Genomic DNA, 15,451 nt, shown 5'->3' with positions numbered 1-15,451 from the left:
AAAGGAAATTCCATTTGTCTTCATTTTAGGAATTCCTATTTGAGGTAAGGTAAATCTATGTAAAAGGTGAAGACAAACTATCAATTTTAGCAAGAATCTATGATAGGATTAATATTTATCTACAAGTAAATTAAGAACAAATAAATTTAAATGCAAATTATGCAAATGTCATAAGCAGCAAAATGTTAACTACGTGAACCTTTTTACCTATTTCTGTCCTACATAAGCTGTCATTCATCCTCTAGAACTCCATTGAGTTACATACTGAAAAGTGAAACCTATTGATTAATACCTCTGATAGAATTTATACTATAATAGTGTAATTCACACTTTACATTAATAGAACAAAAAGAAACTTTTTCATTTCCTTAGCATACATAACTTCACAGTTGAAACGAGTTGCAATTATGCAACCCTCAATTAATGCACCACCTACTGAAGATAATTTGGTGGCCGAAATAAAAACAAAAAATATAAATACTATGAGTGAACAATGTTAATTAGCTAGTATATAATTTAGTAGAACAAAGCAGTGTAGAATAGTTCATTCCAAGTATCAGGCAATCCAGGAAGACACCAATGGCAGCAATCAGCTCGATTAGGGTCAGTAGCCCTCTTCAGAGGACTCATTTCACCACTGTAAATTGAAGGGTGGCCATCCTTCCTCAATGCTGATAACATTGTGATGTCCAAAAGATATGCAGGGTTTCTCATTTCTCTTATGACCATATCCACAACCCTCATCTGTTCAGGGTATGCTCCAGGGTATGTTGTGCCACTGATTGGGGCAGTTTCATCATAGCAATTCTTTGTTGTCATCACAGTTGTCTTACCCACATTCCATTCATTTGGGCTGCATATTAGTGGCATCTAGTTAATTTGTGCTCAAGTTCGTAATAAAATAATTTAGACAAGCTTAAACAAAATAATTAAGAGCAAATTACAGTAACGCTCCCCGTATTTTCTTTGAAATTCACTCGATATCATTATCTTTTGATTCCATGCACTAACCTCCCTTAATTGTTTAAAATATATTATATTGGCATGAGTGCATCCCTTATTACCAAAGAAACACATTACACTTTTTTTTTTTTTTTTTTTTTTTTTTATCGTTGTAAGGGGTTGGTGTAATGTTAAAAAGGCAGGAGTATCATGTAATTTTTATTTTTTTTAAAAAAAAACATGTGATTTAGTGTAATCTGCCCAATAATTAATGAACTTCAAAACCCAAATCATTGTTTTACCTTTTCCTACTTATCAATGCTTAATGTCAAAGACTAAATAGGTTAATGCTACTCTAAGTTAGTTGGAAAATGTTGTGGAAGTGAAGCCAGCCACAGAACTAAGAAGCTGTGTTTTTTAGGTTCATACTAAAATTTATTAGAGACATATCCATTCACTGTTGCTGACCCTGGACATCTCCATGTGCTATGTCACAGCCTTGCCCCATTGGATTATATAGCCTATTTATTTTGGCCCATTTCTGATTTAAAGGTATGTTGTTTGAAATTGTTGGCTTGGGATATATCTACTCAGTAGATAGTGTGGTTTTTTTCTAATGGGAGAGTGCAAGAGATGATTTTTAGAGGGACCAAAAGACACATCATTCGTGTCATGTACTAGATAAAACAGAAATACCCCAATGGGAAAAAAAAAGAAAAAGAAGTATAATATAAGAGTCTGTTGTACTATTTTCATGTGTATGGATATTATTAATGTGATGGTGTATCATGTGTGTTTTATTTCACCGACACTTTTTTTTACCATCACATGCATCACGGTGATCTTGCTGCACTAACTAGGAAAAACAACCTTCTTAAGATCTGACCGGATTGATGGGGAAAGGCAATGATAAAAGAGCCAATTGCAAACTCATGTGACCATAAATGACTTTGAGGCCACAAAAGAAGCACCTTTGCATAATTTCGATAGCCTAGTTTTGATAAATGAAATAATGAAACTAATAAGACTGCTATTTAAGTTTGCTGTCATAATATTGTCAAATATATTGATCATTTTAATTTTCTGCTGAAAACATTTTCATGTTAATACATAAAAGAAGTTTTTAGCTTAACTAGAAATTTCTTTAGCATGATTTTGTTTTTAAATAATATACTGACTGACTCTTTTAGATTCTTTTAGTTAACAATGCTGTTGTTTTTACAGAAAAGTTCTTTAGAGATTTATATACTTTTTATCACACATTTTTTTATTTCATTTGTCTCATTCCTTTTGCTTTCTTTTGCTTTTTGCCTTTTTGTTCGGATACCATGGCTGATATAATTTCTTTTAAGCTTTGTACATCCAAATTCCTATTTATTTATGTAATGGTGCGACTAATATAGACTTTCAAGTCAAAAGATAAGCTGCATGTATAGTAATAATTGAATTTTTATCACTAAGATTTAGGCGATTTAAATGCAATTAAAAAATTGTATTTTACTAAATAAAACTTATTTGAATGAATATATTGAAAGTTATTTTTGTTTCAACTTCCAAAAGAATTTATTTATTATAGTTGATAATAATCTTCACTATAAATAGAAAAAAAATTAATGAAGAAACAACATATGAAGAGAGTGTGTGAGAAGAAAGATAATGAAATAAAATCACTATGTTGAAAGAAAAATGTCTTTGTGTGAGAGTGTTATCATTTTTTGTAACCATTGAGTGAAGTATTCGGATTTGTAGAGTGATACACTATTTGGAATAAGTTATAATCTTGTAATTATTGTTGTGATAGAGAAATATTTTTGAGACGATTCCGTGGACATAGACAAAAAGTGTCAGATCACATTAAATTCTTGTACTTGCTATTATTTTTCTTTATGATGTAATCTTTATTGTATGCTCACAATCTTTTAAGAGTATAAGTAATTTTATTTATAGGAATATTGGTTATCCAACAACCACTCATGATGTAATGCCGGGAGTACTATGCCTAAAACAAGTTTTCAAGTGTTAATAATAAAAAGAGACTTTGTAAATATGCAAATATATGATAGAGGAATTTAAAGTTGTGAAGGGCAAAGTGAAGAATGATATAATTACTTGTGCACAAATCAAGGGAGCAAGAAAATGAAAATGATATGAATTACTATATAGTCAGTTGTTATAAATTGTAAATAGTTTATTTTTTGGTATGAAATAGATTTCAGTTCCATATTGAGCAAGAGCGCATGTAGATTTCAACCTGTGACAGAGACAACATCAGCAAGTCCATAAATTTCAACCTCGGGATAGAAGACTCAACTTGCAAGAACCTTTTCGACCGAAAAAATTGCAATAATCTATGTGCAAGTTGTCATGGCCTAGTCAAAATAAGGGTCCCATTCTCAACCCTTAAGGCAAATACGCAATTCATCAGATAAAATGCAAATGGGAAAATGAAAATGTAGTTTGACTTTGAGAGAAAGATTGGCATTTTGCTTCATGTTTGTAGATTAATTATCAATCTTCAAATTGATTTAGTCAATTCTTACAAAAAAGTTCAATCAATGATTTACTTTTATTAGTTATTTTGCTTCATTTGTCTGAAAATGTTGGTTAATTATAAGTTAAATAGAACCAAAATAATAATACCATACTGAAGCTCAGAAATCAAATACTCAGTTTCAATACAATAATGCAAGAGAGAGAAGAAAGGAGTTCAAGATAATAGAGTCAAAGATGAAGAGTCCCTACTTGTAGTGTGTGGGAGAAATTGCCTGAAAGAACACCCTGGTTTTGCTTCTATCAATATTGTTGTCCACCCAATTAGCCCATGTTTTCATACCACTTTCCAAAGCTGCTAAGCCATCCATATCTGGGTAGTACTTGCCTCCCAATTCTACATAATCCCACCTGAAATGTTGCATGTTAACCATTCATTGAATAGCTTAATTTCTAGGCATTTTCAATGTAAAAAACTTATACGGACAATTAATTAGAAATTATTATTGATAGAACATTATGACGGAAGTTGATCCATGTAGCCGATCCCACCTAGTGGGATAAGGCGTTGTTGTTGTTGTTGTGATTTTAAAGATAATTATTATAAAAGATAATAAAACAAAAAGGTCATAAAAACTACTTGTAAAAGTCATTAAAACTTGTTATACAGAGCTATCTGTGATTGAATAACAATTTATATACTAAAACGTATAGAAACTAAAAAAAAAGAAAAAGAATGAGAAACCCAAAATTTCAGGTTTGAATTCCTTTTTATTTGTATTTTCTTGAATAAACATACAAAAAGGGCCTACCCTTGAAGAGATCCTTGATGACTCCACCAATGCCCTGTTTTGAAAGACAGCACATCAGCTCTCTTCCATGCGTCACCATTCTCACCTACCTTTTCCAGCCTCAGAATTCTCTTCCCTTGGACCACATCCACATCCAAATAAGGAGCTCTGTAAAATGAAATGCTCACACCATAGCTCTGCACATACCATATCAAACCCAATTTTATAGACCTCTTCTCTAAAATGTTTTTTTTTTACTCTGCATGGTCTATATGTATTACTCTAACTTCTAAGGGTAAAGCATGAAGATGATGTGGCTGCAGTTTGCATCAACTTGACTTATTTAATGCCTGAAAACACTATGGGTCCTCTCATAAGCAAATTTCTAAATAGACAGCTACATCTCATGTTCTATTTGACACTATCTCACAAACACCTTTTCAACAGATTCTTTGTCCTATTACAAAAAAATATGACCCTACTCACCATCATTTTTAATGAAACTTAACAAAGTGGGAAAAACAATCTATTTACGTGTGGAAAAACTATGTTGTTCTTACCTCTTATTGACCTACCAAATCTGAATCTTACCCACAAAAGAAGTATGTAAGTGGCATTATAGTCTAGGGTCATGTTTAGATAAACTTTTCAAAAAACACTTTTATAAAATACATTAACCTTCTTTCATAAGTTAAAATGAGAGAGTTTCATTTCAATAAAAGTGCATAGGTTGTTTTAACTCATGAGAGAAGTTTAATTCAGTTTACCTTCTAATTTCTTCCTCAGTAAGTGTTTGTATCCAAATAGGACCTAAATCTTACTGGGAATGGAAATGTCAAGTATCGCCATGATTACTCATTTACTGCTCAGAAAAATTTGATTGGACTCACCAAGAATTTGAAGACTGAGAGGATTTCCCCTGACCAATTGTGTCTGTGCCTGAGGTGCTGCAGCTGGCAGCATACAAATCAAAGACTGCCATGGTTCCTTCCCACCGAGTCACCGACAAACACCACGGTTTTGCCTTTCATATTCAGCAGAAACTCAACCCCATTGAACCTACCATCACATATTAATGAATGCCACAAAACCATTCAGATTATGCTTAGCGCACACACACACTACATTATACTATTATATTATACATATGCAACTTTATAAAATGCAGTGACATCAGAGAACACAAAACTACCACCAACATTACAACAACCACAAAGTCTTATATCATTACGTGAGATTGGCTACGTGATCACACGACACCATTCAACTCACTTAAAAATCAAAACTTCATTCAACAAGTGATTGTTGTGAGGAGAAAATTCCACTAAATTACCTGTTAAGTTATCCGATGGAAATTAGTCATCCAAAAGTCGGTGAATATAAAAACACGCTAAAAAGAAAACGAACTTCAGGATCACTAACACTAACACATTATTTTAGGACACATTTTCTTCTTGTGGTGTCGTGTCAGATGTTGTTGTTTGTATCTTGAGAGCTCACAATTGAGGGGCTTCCAACGGTATTTGAGGTAACCAGAATCGGGTCGACCGTACATTTGGCAATTGAATTCAGGGTCTATGATAGGGCAGCTAGAAGATTGGTAAAGAGGGTATGTTTCAGTTTCATCACGGACCCAAGCACCCTCGAACAATGAACAAGTGATGCTTTGGTTGGTTTTTGGACCATTGGTGTCTCATGGTTCACATGGTTATTATAATGTTTTATGCTTAACAGCACAGCAGAAGAAGCTACTTGGCATTGAAGAGAAACTATGTCAAGAGAAGACAACCTTCTTAACGCGGTTAAGTGAAATTTAATAACTAAGTGGAATATTGTGCTCATCAAAAGGTTGTTTTTACCCTGGGGTTCATATTAGTGAAGTCACATGAAAGGGACTAAAAATAGTATTTATTAAATTCCTAAATATGGTAGCTTTTGAAATGTTGAATATTTGTCAAATTTTTATGTATGTTCCAGAAATACCAACAAAACTTTTATATTTATACCAATACCAATTTTACAGTACTTACTTTATAGGGGAGAAATAAGAATGTGTTTTTATTTTATTTTATGATAAAAATAAATAATTAAATTCAAAACTCTATCAATATCTTTTTTTATAATCTCCTAATCATAAATTATTTTAATAAAATTATTATTGCTTTGTAATAATTGTCCAGTATAAGTCACATTTAGTGTAATTTCATCATAAATTGGGTGAATTAACTTGCTCTTATGTATCAATAATTTTTTATCGGTATATATTAATTTGTTAGAAAAATAATTTTATTAAATGTAACTTCTTTTCTTTTCTCTTTTTCCAAGAAAAAAAGATAAATGACAAGCAATTATTCAGTCGCTAAGATTGACAAATCAATTGCTACCTAACTCAGTGACGATTAAGAGACTATTTTTTTTTATCTTTATAACCTTGGTCGTAATTTTATAGCGACTAATTCAGCGACCGATACAGGATGAACTGCAAAATTTATCATTGAAACTGGTTTTAAAACATGAATGTCCTGCTTTGAATGAAAAGAAAGTAAACAATTCTCTCTTTAAATTTATTGTATGGATCATATATTGTCAGTTTCTTTTTCTGTTAATAAGCTTCTTCACTTTAGAGGAATCAACTTCTTACTTCTTATATTTTTTAATTTATAATTAAAGCTTTATTGACAGTAATCTGTTTGCTTTAATAAGAACTAATGCGGACTACCAGAATAAGTTAACAACCTTTAGTTTTTTTTTTTTTTTTAAAAAAAAAGACGCCGAGGTTAAGAGCCTTTTGTATGTGTTGTTGATTTTTTTTTTTGAGAGGGTATGTGTTGTTGATTGAGTAATAGAAGTTACAAAACTTTTGTTATTGAATTAGTAAATTTTATTACTCAAATTATAATTTTTATTATCTATTCTATAATTTTCAAAGGTAATCAATATTTTCATTTTAAAAATGTCATGAAATGAACCTAAGAGATGAAGACATTAATAAATTAAAATAAAAAGCCCAATTAATTAATGAAACTCTTCCTAATCCTAACCCTAAGTAATTAATACCGGAAAATTCCGCACACTTAAACATTAATAAAATTAAACTCCTAGTATTGAAATGCCTAATTAATTAATGAAAATCCTTACCCTAACCGTAACACTAAAACATGACCATGCACACTAAAATTCCTAACCTTAATTAATTAATTAATGAAATAAATCATGAAGCATAATAAAATTAAAAACCGTCTAGGATTGCTTCCCCTATTGGATTGATTCTACAATGTATCTCCATAATTCCAAAGATACGAATAAGATCGTAAAAATATTCGGAGAATATATTATCAGATATATTCCGATAATCAATTTAATCGCAAGTGTTTCCATTATAAAGTTGTAGGTTTGAGTGAAATTGGACTAAGTTGCTTAAGCAAATGTCATGGGTTAAAAAAAATTATGTGGGGAAAATCATAAAATACTTGCTTCATACACCCTTTAATTTCTAATTGAAGCTCCTATTGAGAATAATCTGTTTGCTTTAATATGAACTGATGCGGACTAGTAGGACCAGTTTTTTTTGTTTTTTGAGAGAAGACTAGTGGAACAAGTTAACAACCTTTTTTCCCATCAACAAATTAAAAAAGATGTTAACAACATTTTGGGTGTGTGTAAAAAAAGTAGAAAAAGACATCCATAACAAGAAAATAAATCTACTCATAAGAGCCTTTTCCATACCAATGTAGATTTGACAAAGACACTATCTTGATAAACAGTACTTATATTATGATATCATATTTTACACTATACTCTTACACTTCTAAATTATGATAACAAATGAAAAGCAAAATTCCAAATTTGAGTTTGTTTCTCAATTTTATTCAGTCTCCCTTTGCTTTCCCGGTTCAATGCTACTCCACAATATCAACTTGTCATTACACGGTCTATCTCTGTCTAAATATCAGATTAGGAAGTAGGCAAGGTTGGAACACACTCCACCACTTGTAGATCCTTCCTACTTTTGTCAAGCTCTTCAGCTTGGTCCACTTCAAATGCTGAACTGGACTTATCAAACTCAATTTTACATTTGACAAACATCATGTGGTTTTGGTTGCATCTCTGCAAAATGAAAGATTAAAGTTCTAGTTTAGTTAGTAAACTGTTATTATCTCCTTTATAGCTAAAACAAGATAAACTACAAAATGTGTCAAGTGCAAACCTCTTGTTAAACCCAATTTGGGGGATGGACTCCTTGTTAACAGCTTCTGGCACATGACGGTTTCCTGAAACTCTAGGAAAGCACAGTCCAAGAACTGTGACCTCTCAAAATTTGTCATCTTTGCAAAACCAAAAGAGTTGGTCCATGTTTCTAGCATATCAGGAACAGCAGGCAAGACTAGCCTCTCCACTCCAATTTGTGTGAGCCTCTGATAAAAAGAAAAAACTCAAGTGAGAAAATGATCCTAAACTTGAGACAATAACAAGAACACTAGGACTTTAAGTAAAATCTGACATTGTAATTATTTGAAGTTTTTTTAACTGCTCTTACTAAATTCAATACAAACAGATTCTATTACATCGGAAAGAAGTTAATTGAGAGAAAGTAAGTGTATGATTTACATAACACAGGATCATACTAATAGTTTTTAGCTATGTTTTATAAAATCTCATGCTAAATTGCTAATACATTAAGAATGAAGTCAATGAACTAAAAAACAGTTGAGTAGTGGACAGGAATATCCTAATGGAGAGCAAAAGGGATGGTAAGATCGAGGAGAATATTTTGCAGCCTCCACAGTGGTTGGAGAAAAAAGATAAATGCATTTAGGGTTGGAAAATTGAAGAGTGTTGCCTTTAGACACAAAGGTAAATTATTTCCCTTCTTATGTGCTATCATGCTTTATGTAGCAGGGTGTTTGAGCAGTTACTTGATTGCCCAAAATGGGCATTGCAATATGAGAAGATGATTATATGAAACCTTTATAGTTATAGGATAAGAAATTAGATCCAAATTGGTGATAGCTTAACTTGAATTCCTTCATAAAACAATGCAGTAGGAATTCCTTTTATAAAAGACATAGGCAAATGTGCATACATTTGCATGCTTTTTATGTTACCTTCTCAAGCTCATCCATTAGAATTCGACACATTCCAAGTCGACGATATTGTATTCTGGTACCTATAAGCGGTACCTCTGCTACTTTCTGTCCAAAGACCCTATAAAATGAAATGGCAAGTCAGAATACCATGAAATGACTAGGTACATAAACTGCAAATCAAACAAGAAATGCAATCACATTTCATGCAAAACCCACTGCTTGATACTTAGTAGTAGCACAATCATACACTCACCTAATTGTTGCTACACTAATTAGTTCTTCATTTTGCTCCAGAAGTACAGTGTAGAAACCTTCGAAATTCAATCTATTAAGGTCTGACCTACAAATTTCCAAAATACAGATGTCAGGCATTCCATCCTGCATGATAAATCTAGATCCAAAAAAATTTCAGAATCTATGTATGCATGAGAGAAAGCTTCTAAATTCTAATATATCTATGTAATGCATATAAAGAATTTTGTTATGAGATAGCTGGTTTATCAGACAATCTACAATCATCATTCAGGGTTGTGGAGGGGAGCACAAGAACATAGAACTGATTACTCTTGGCTGTGTTACCTGATCATAACTATGGTGTAATGGATAGAGTAAAAATTAAAAACAAAAATATATATCTTGTCAATTAACTATGAATTGTGAAATACAGATATGTAATGGCTATTAATTTTAGGTTAGGCCGAAAGTGTATTAAACCAGAACTCTATCCAGTCAGACCCCACTTGAATATCATTTAAAAAAATTACGGTGACCTAAATAAGTGACTGCTATTTACTATTGAAATAAGAGTCCAGCTAACATAGAAATATGATCAATGGGATCCGAGCCAATGATTTACAGATTTAACTCAGCATGCTATGAGAAAGAATTATGAGTATGAAAAACACAATATGCAAAGAATTCTTTAAATCTTACAAACTTGAAGTAAAGGATAAGAATCAGACCTAGTGTTAAATATAACATCATCTATGATGTCTTTACTAGTAAAAGGGTTCTTTAATGGCTCAAAACACTCGTGCATCACCGAAAGTGCAACACTGAGTTTGCTGTATGTCTCTGCCAATAAGTCATTCTTAGTACTACCAACATCGCAACTCTCAGAGTTGATAAACTTCACCAATGTCCAAGTTAGATTGTCCGTGCCCACTATAAGTGGCTTTCCTAATAGACTTTGGAGGCCTTCATATATCTGCAAAAAAACACACAGGTAAATGTTTCTAGCAGTATATAATGAAGACACGAAGCCTTAAATGTTTCATTAGCCTTAAATTTAAATGTGTTCTTCTTGTGATGTCTTAACACATATCCATAACCAAAATCTTCCATTGTTGACAGGCTCACTCTTGGACTAGAAAACATTAATTCTATAAAATCTCATGCCGAATAGTTAACTAGAATTATATATGGGGATGTAATTGACAACAATTAATTTTCTTTTGATATAAAAAATGGGTAAAGGAAGGCAAAATCACAATAAATAGAAGAGAAAAGGGAAAAAAAAGCTTGAAAGGAGATCAAGCAGATTTATTAATTCTACATGCAAACTATGATTAAAATTCTCCTAATTATAGAAAAAAAAGGGAGGTGGATTTGATGTACCTGTTCACACTCTTTTCCACACAACCAATTTTTCATATATATTCTTGACTCATATTTTTCTCTATCTTTCAAGCATCCAACATGATCTACAGGGTCGACAAAAAATATCATAAACATTACAATATTGATCAACATGTGCAGTCATTCGCAAAAACAAACTCACAAAAGGAATGGATGAAATATTGCAGCAAATATGCAAATCAGCTTACATTTATGTTCACATTGAATGCAAGCAAGTAAATCACCATCCTCAGTCCCTTCTATTTTGGTTTGTCCACAAATCCCGCAACAACAAGATGGACAAAACCAGTCACCATCAGGGATATCCTACATATGCAGAGGGAAACCAGCCCGATGAAAGAACCAAGATGCAAGACCAGTTGTTCATATATGAAAGTAGTGAATTGAAGTAATCACAAGGGGAAAAAGGAAAGGAAATAGAACAAGAAGATAGACAGCACTCAATTTGGCATAATTGAGAAGGAAAACAGTTAACATACCTCCAAATCAAGACACGTGCTATGAAATGCTGATGGACATTGGTCACATAAAACAAGTTCACCGCCATCTTGACAGACAGAACAAATGTTGTCATTTTCTCCTTCAAACAGATCACTGCTTGGTCTGTTCATATCTTCGCTTGTTCTATGATCATGCATCACTTTTATCATGCAATCTAAGAGTGACCTACCGTCCTTCAAAAAGATACTAGCAGAAGGCCTGCAGTCACTACTTCCACCAGCATGATTAACAAAGCCACCAAGACCATATATTTTTGAGCAACAGCTACACTTGATTCCATCATAAGTTATCCTCCCCTCAGACACTTTAGAGTTCCTGCCTCCTGCCCAGTAATAGACCTTACATCTTGACATCACCACACTGTTATCGATCAACCAAGACAAGACATTTTGATGTCTTTTGTGTGACGGAGAAGGGGCAGACACCTTTTGCACCCTTTTGCTTGACCATAGCACACGTGTTGGTGATCCTTTCCTGTGGCTCTTTGGCATGGAAGCTTTTGAATTACGGGTGCATCTATGGTTTCTATTCTCAGTTGATCTACATTCTGGGGAAGCAGTTAGCAAGGCAGGCTCTTTTTTAAGCAATTGGGACAAAATTTGTAATAGATCCTCACTATCAACATCACCTTCACCGTTCTTGCTCTCATTCACGGCTGGGACATTCAAAGGTATCATGCCAGAATTAGTCCATTCAGAAATCTTTTCTTTAATATGTATTCTGCATGCACCTCGAAGGAAGCCCAACCACTGATTTCCTGGAGACATATACAAAGTTGTCTTTCGCTTCTTGGTTGGGTACTCAAAGGTCCATCCTTCTGCTAACAAATGCTTCTTAGCTTTCAGTCTCCATTTGACTTTATCAACCCAATGATGTCTCTTTGATGCATTCAAGTAATATTTAACAACAGCTTCAGGACAAAATTCTGGCTCAACTACAACTTTAGCATTAGAAGGTTTCTGTTTTGGATGACAAACATCTACATCCTGGTCATTTGGGGGTAAATCTGAAAGCAGATGTGAAAGATTAGAGTCATTTGTAGAATGCATCCTATTATGATCAATTTGTGGCTGCACATTGTTCATGTTGGACTCCATTTGGAGTTGTGTTAAAACTTGAATAATTGAAGTGTAAACCTTCTGGTCCTGTGCATCATCAGGTGACTTGTACCTGTAACGTCCTCGCCCAGGAAAATATTTATCTTCAGCCCACTCAATTTTCCATCCAAGATATGCAAGATGTTTCCGTACTTTAGTCTTCAAAAGTTCCCTAACGGTCTTGCTCCCACATCCACGTATATATTCATTAATAACATCAGGACAGAATTCAGCGTTTCTCAGTTCCAGCCGTTTCCAACATATGGATGCTGTGCGTCTACGTTTTCTCTTCTTTGCACACCTGCTAGCACCTGGCATTACTTCACCAGCCTCAGGCATGATCTCTTGAACTGGAGATGCTGGTTCTACCTGCAAAATAATTTCCTTCTCGGATTCCAAGTCCACCAAAGGATCTTTATCATATTCCTCTTGAAGGGGAATGATGCCACCGCATTTTGTATTGCCATTCAACAAGTTTGGCTCAACCTGAATCCTGTCAACTGACTCTGGTGTTTCTTTCAAGAACTCCTCCGGAAGGTTTAAGGCTGGGAAAACTTGTTCTAGTGTAAGAAGATAGTAGTCACCAATCACCTCTTTTACGAGGTCTCTCCACAATTCCTTCACATTACAAGTCCAGTGCTTTAAGTTGTCATCAAACTCCTTTGTTGCCCTCACATCATACCATATTTGCTTTAGCGAAACAGCAATGACGGATTCCTTATCAAACTCCTCAACCATCTCAAGGAACACCCACTTCCCTCGGAGCTCCCAATTCTCGGTGGCTTCATCCCAATCCTGAGTTAGCCTCAATTGATGAATTCCAACCTTGATTTCATCACCCAAATCCGGGAAGAGAATGCTCCTCTCCTTCGTTCCATTGCAATGATCAAATATAACTCCTTCCCACCATGCTTCTTCATAATTCACATCAACACAGAGACCAAATGGAAGGTCCCTCTCCCCAAACGCAAGCGGAGGAGGCAGTGGTCTAATGAATCCGCGTTCATTGCTACAATCTGAAGAACCAAGACCATCCAAAACAGCTGAAACATACACCACATCCACAAGATACTTTGATCCATCATCATCTAAAATGTTGTCATATTTGACATGACGTTTCTGCCTCCCGCAACGGACTACCGTCCCCGGGTGCCATGAGCCCTGAAAACCCTCTTCCACACTCTTCAACTGAAAATAAAAATAAAATCAAATGAAAAATGAAAACTTAATTTCTTCAACTGGAAATTTCAGATGAAGGGATCACCACATTCACGTTTATCACAAAGTAGTAATTAAAACGCACAGACACACAAATGAGAATGAGAAATCACACACACACAAATCACAATGAGAAAAAATATCAGGACTTGCAAATAACATTGACTCCACGTGATGTTACCATGAACCGTGCCTTATTTCAATTTTCATCATTTGCATGAACGGTTCATGAGAATTCAAAGCAAACCATGAACGTGGTTTCAGCCAAGAAACCAACAACCGGAGAGGGAAAATCGTGAAAAACGTACCAAAACCAAAAATTGACAACAGAACATCAAAGGATCCTAAACATAAACACAGAAAAAAAAAAACACAACACTCATGAAAACAAAAAACCTGAATTACTGATACACCAAGAACAAAACAATTGAGCAATGCATCACCAAACGAAGACCCAGAATTTCAAAAACGAAAAAGATCATATCTTTACAAAAAAAAAAGGAGAGAGAATTTAGATAGCATTACCTCAACTCTTTGGTTGACGAGAAGCTTTCTTTTCCTCGACCCTTTTCTACGCTTATTGCTCACATGAGAATTCTCACCATCAACATCCATTGGAGAATGATTCAGAGACATGGTGATGGTGACAATGGAGAATGCCGCATACACACACCACCCTTTTTGTTTAAGAAGCCTTGAAAAAACGATACAAAAACCAAAGAGAGTAAAACGAAACGGCAACAATGCCACTACTTTAGACGAACATGCCCAATTCCCGGTCTGTCATCTCTCTTCATGCGTTTCATTGAAAACACAAAACACTCGCTCACTTCAGTTCTTTTTTTTGTGTGTGCTGTGTTGTGTTGTTGTGTTGAGTTTGATCACTTATTTCACTTACTCACACATGAAACTGGCAACGGCGAATTATAATCCTCTGTTCCCTGGTCTCTCTGTGTCCTTTGTTCTCATTGGTCCATGCTGGCAACGTGGCACGCGGTTTCGGTTTTGGGAACGTAGGTCTGTCCGCACGCTATAACTCTCTCTTAACAGCCCTTCTAATAAAGAACGAGGAGTTAGAAAGTTGGCGGTCTAGTGCGGGAGGGTGCACCGTATGGGCGCAGCCGACCTAGGAATGGAGGGCACGTGGCACGAGGAGTCGCCTCCAAGTAGGTGATGGACCCTACTAAGGGATTTTAAATGTACTTGAGGGCAAAGAAAAGAATTTTTTGTTCATTCATTTAATGCACAGTATCTTTTATAATAAAATTCATTCAATTAATATAAGTTATTCAATTAATGCATTATTTTATTTATTAAAATTGAATGAGTTAAACAACATTGAATAGAAAAGATGAAAAAAAAGTAAAGAAAAAGGATCCTGTGATGGAAAAGTGTGAAAGTCTTTCAACGTTTGAGTATTTATGTTATATTTTTTTAGGATTATTTTGTAGATACTTTTTTTTAGTGTATATTTGGTTATAAATGTTATTTAATAATGAATGTTTAAACATATTTTTTTTTACCACATTTAAATAAGATAAGATATGTTTTACGATCATAAAGCTATGTGAAAGTTTTCCAACGTTCGAGTATTTATGTTATATTTTTTTAGGATTTATTTTGTAGATACTTTTTTTTAGTGTATATCCGGTTATAAATGTTATTTAATAATGAATGTTTAAACATA

At 34.0% G+C, this 15,451-nt stretch overlaps 2 protein-coding genes across 2 annotated transcripts; both read right to left on the bottom strand.

Annotated features, from left to right (window-relative positions):
* Positions 1-280: 280 nt before the first annotated feature.
* On the bottom strand, positions 281-4,474 carry LOC114376637 (protein PMR5-like; the record flags this gene model as incomplete). Its single annotated transcript, XM_028334842.1, has 3 exons — positions 281-853; positions 3,685-3,843; positions 4,245-4,474. Coding segments are annotated over 3 exons (726 nt in total), but the record flags the coding sequence as incomplete, so codon positions are not given.
* Positions 4,475-7,986: 3,512 nt separating this feature from the next.
* LOC114396677 lies at positions 7,987-14,635 on the bottom strand. The gene is made up of 9 exons (XM_028358775.1): positions 14,290-14,635; positions 11,428-13,734; positions 11,137-11,254; positions 10,928-11,013; positions 10,273-10,517; positions 9,564-9,650; positions 9,329-9,428; positions 8,431-8,638; positions 7,987-8,330 (listed from the first exon to the last, which is right to left on the bottom strand). The coding sequence occupies exons 1-9, from the start codon at positions 14,398-14,400 to the stop codon at positions 8,293-8,295; spliced, it is 3,300 nt and encodes a 1,099-aa protein (XP_028214576.1). The 5' UTR covers positions 14,401-14,635; the 3' UTR covers positions 7,987-8,292.
* Between the last annotated feature and the right edge of the window lie 816 nt (positions 14,636-15,451).

This window comes from Glycine soja, chromosome 2 (genome assembly GCF_004193775.1).
Source record: "Glycine soja cultivar W05 chromosome 2, ASM419377v2, whole genome shotgun sequence".
Classification (NCBI taxonomy): Eukaryota; Viridiplantae; Streptophyta; class Magnoliopsida; order Fabales; family Fabaceae; genus Glycine; species Glycine soja.
The sequence above is the reverse complement of the archived record's forward strand: the minus strand, read 5'-3'. Positions and strand labels throughout refer to the sequence as shown.

Coding starts and splice junctions, on each gene's coding strand:
- LOC114396677 (XM_028358775.1), bottom strand. CDS start 14,400: ATGTCTCTGAATCATTCTCCAATGGATGTTGATGGTGAGAATTCTCAT. Junction 11,014..11,136: donor CATTCAATGTGAACATAAAT/GTAAGCTGATTT, acceptor TCGACCCTGTAG/ATCATGTTGGATGCTTGAAA. Junction 9,429..9,563: donor ATTAGTGTAGCAACAATTAG/GTGAGTGTATGA, acceptor TTCATTTTATAG/GGTCTTTGGACAGAAAGTAG.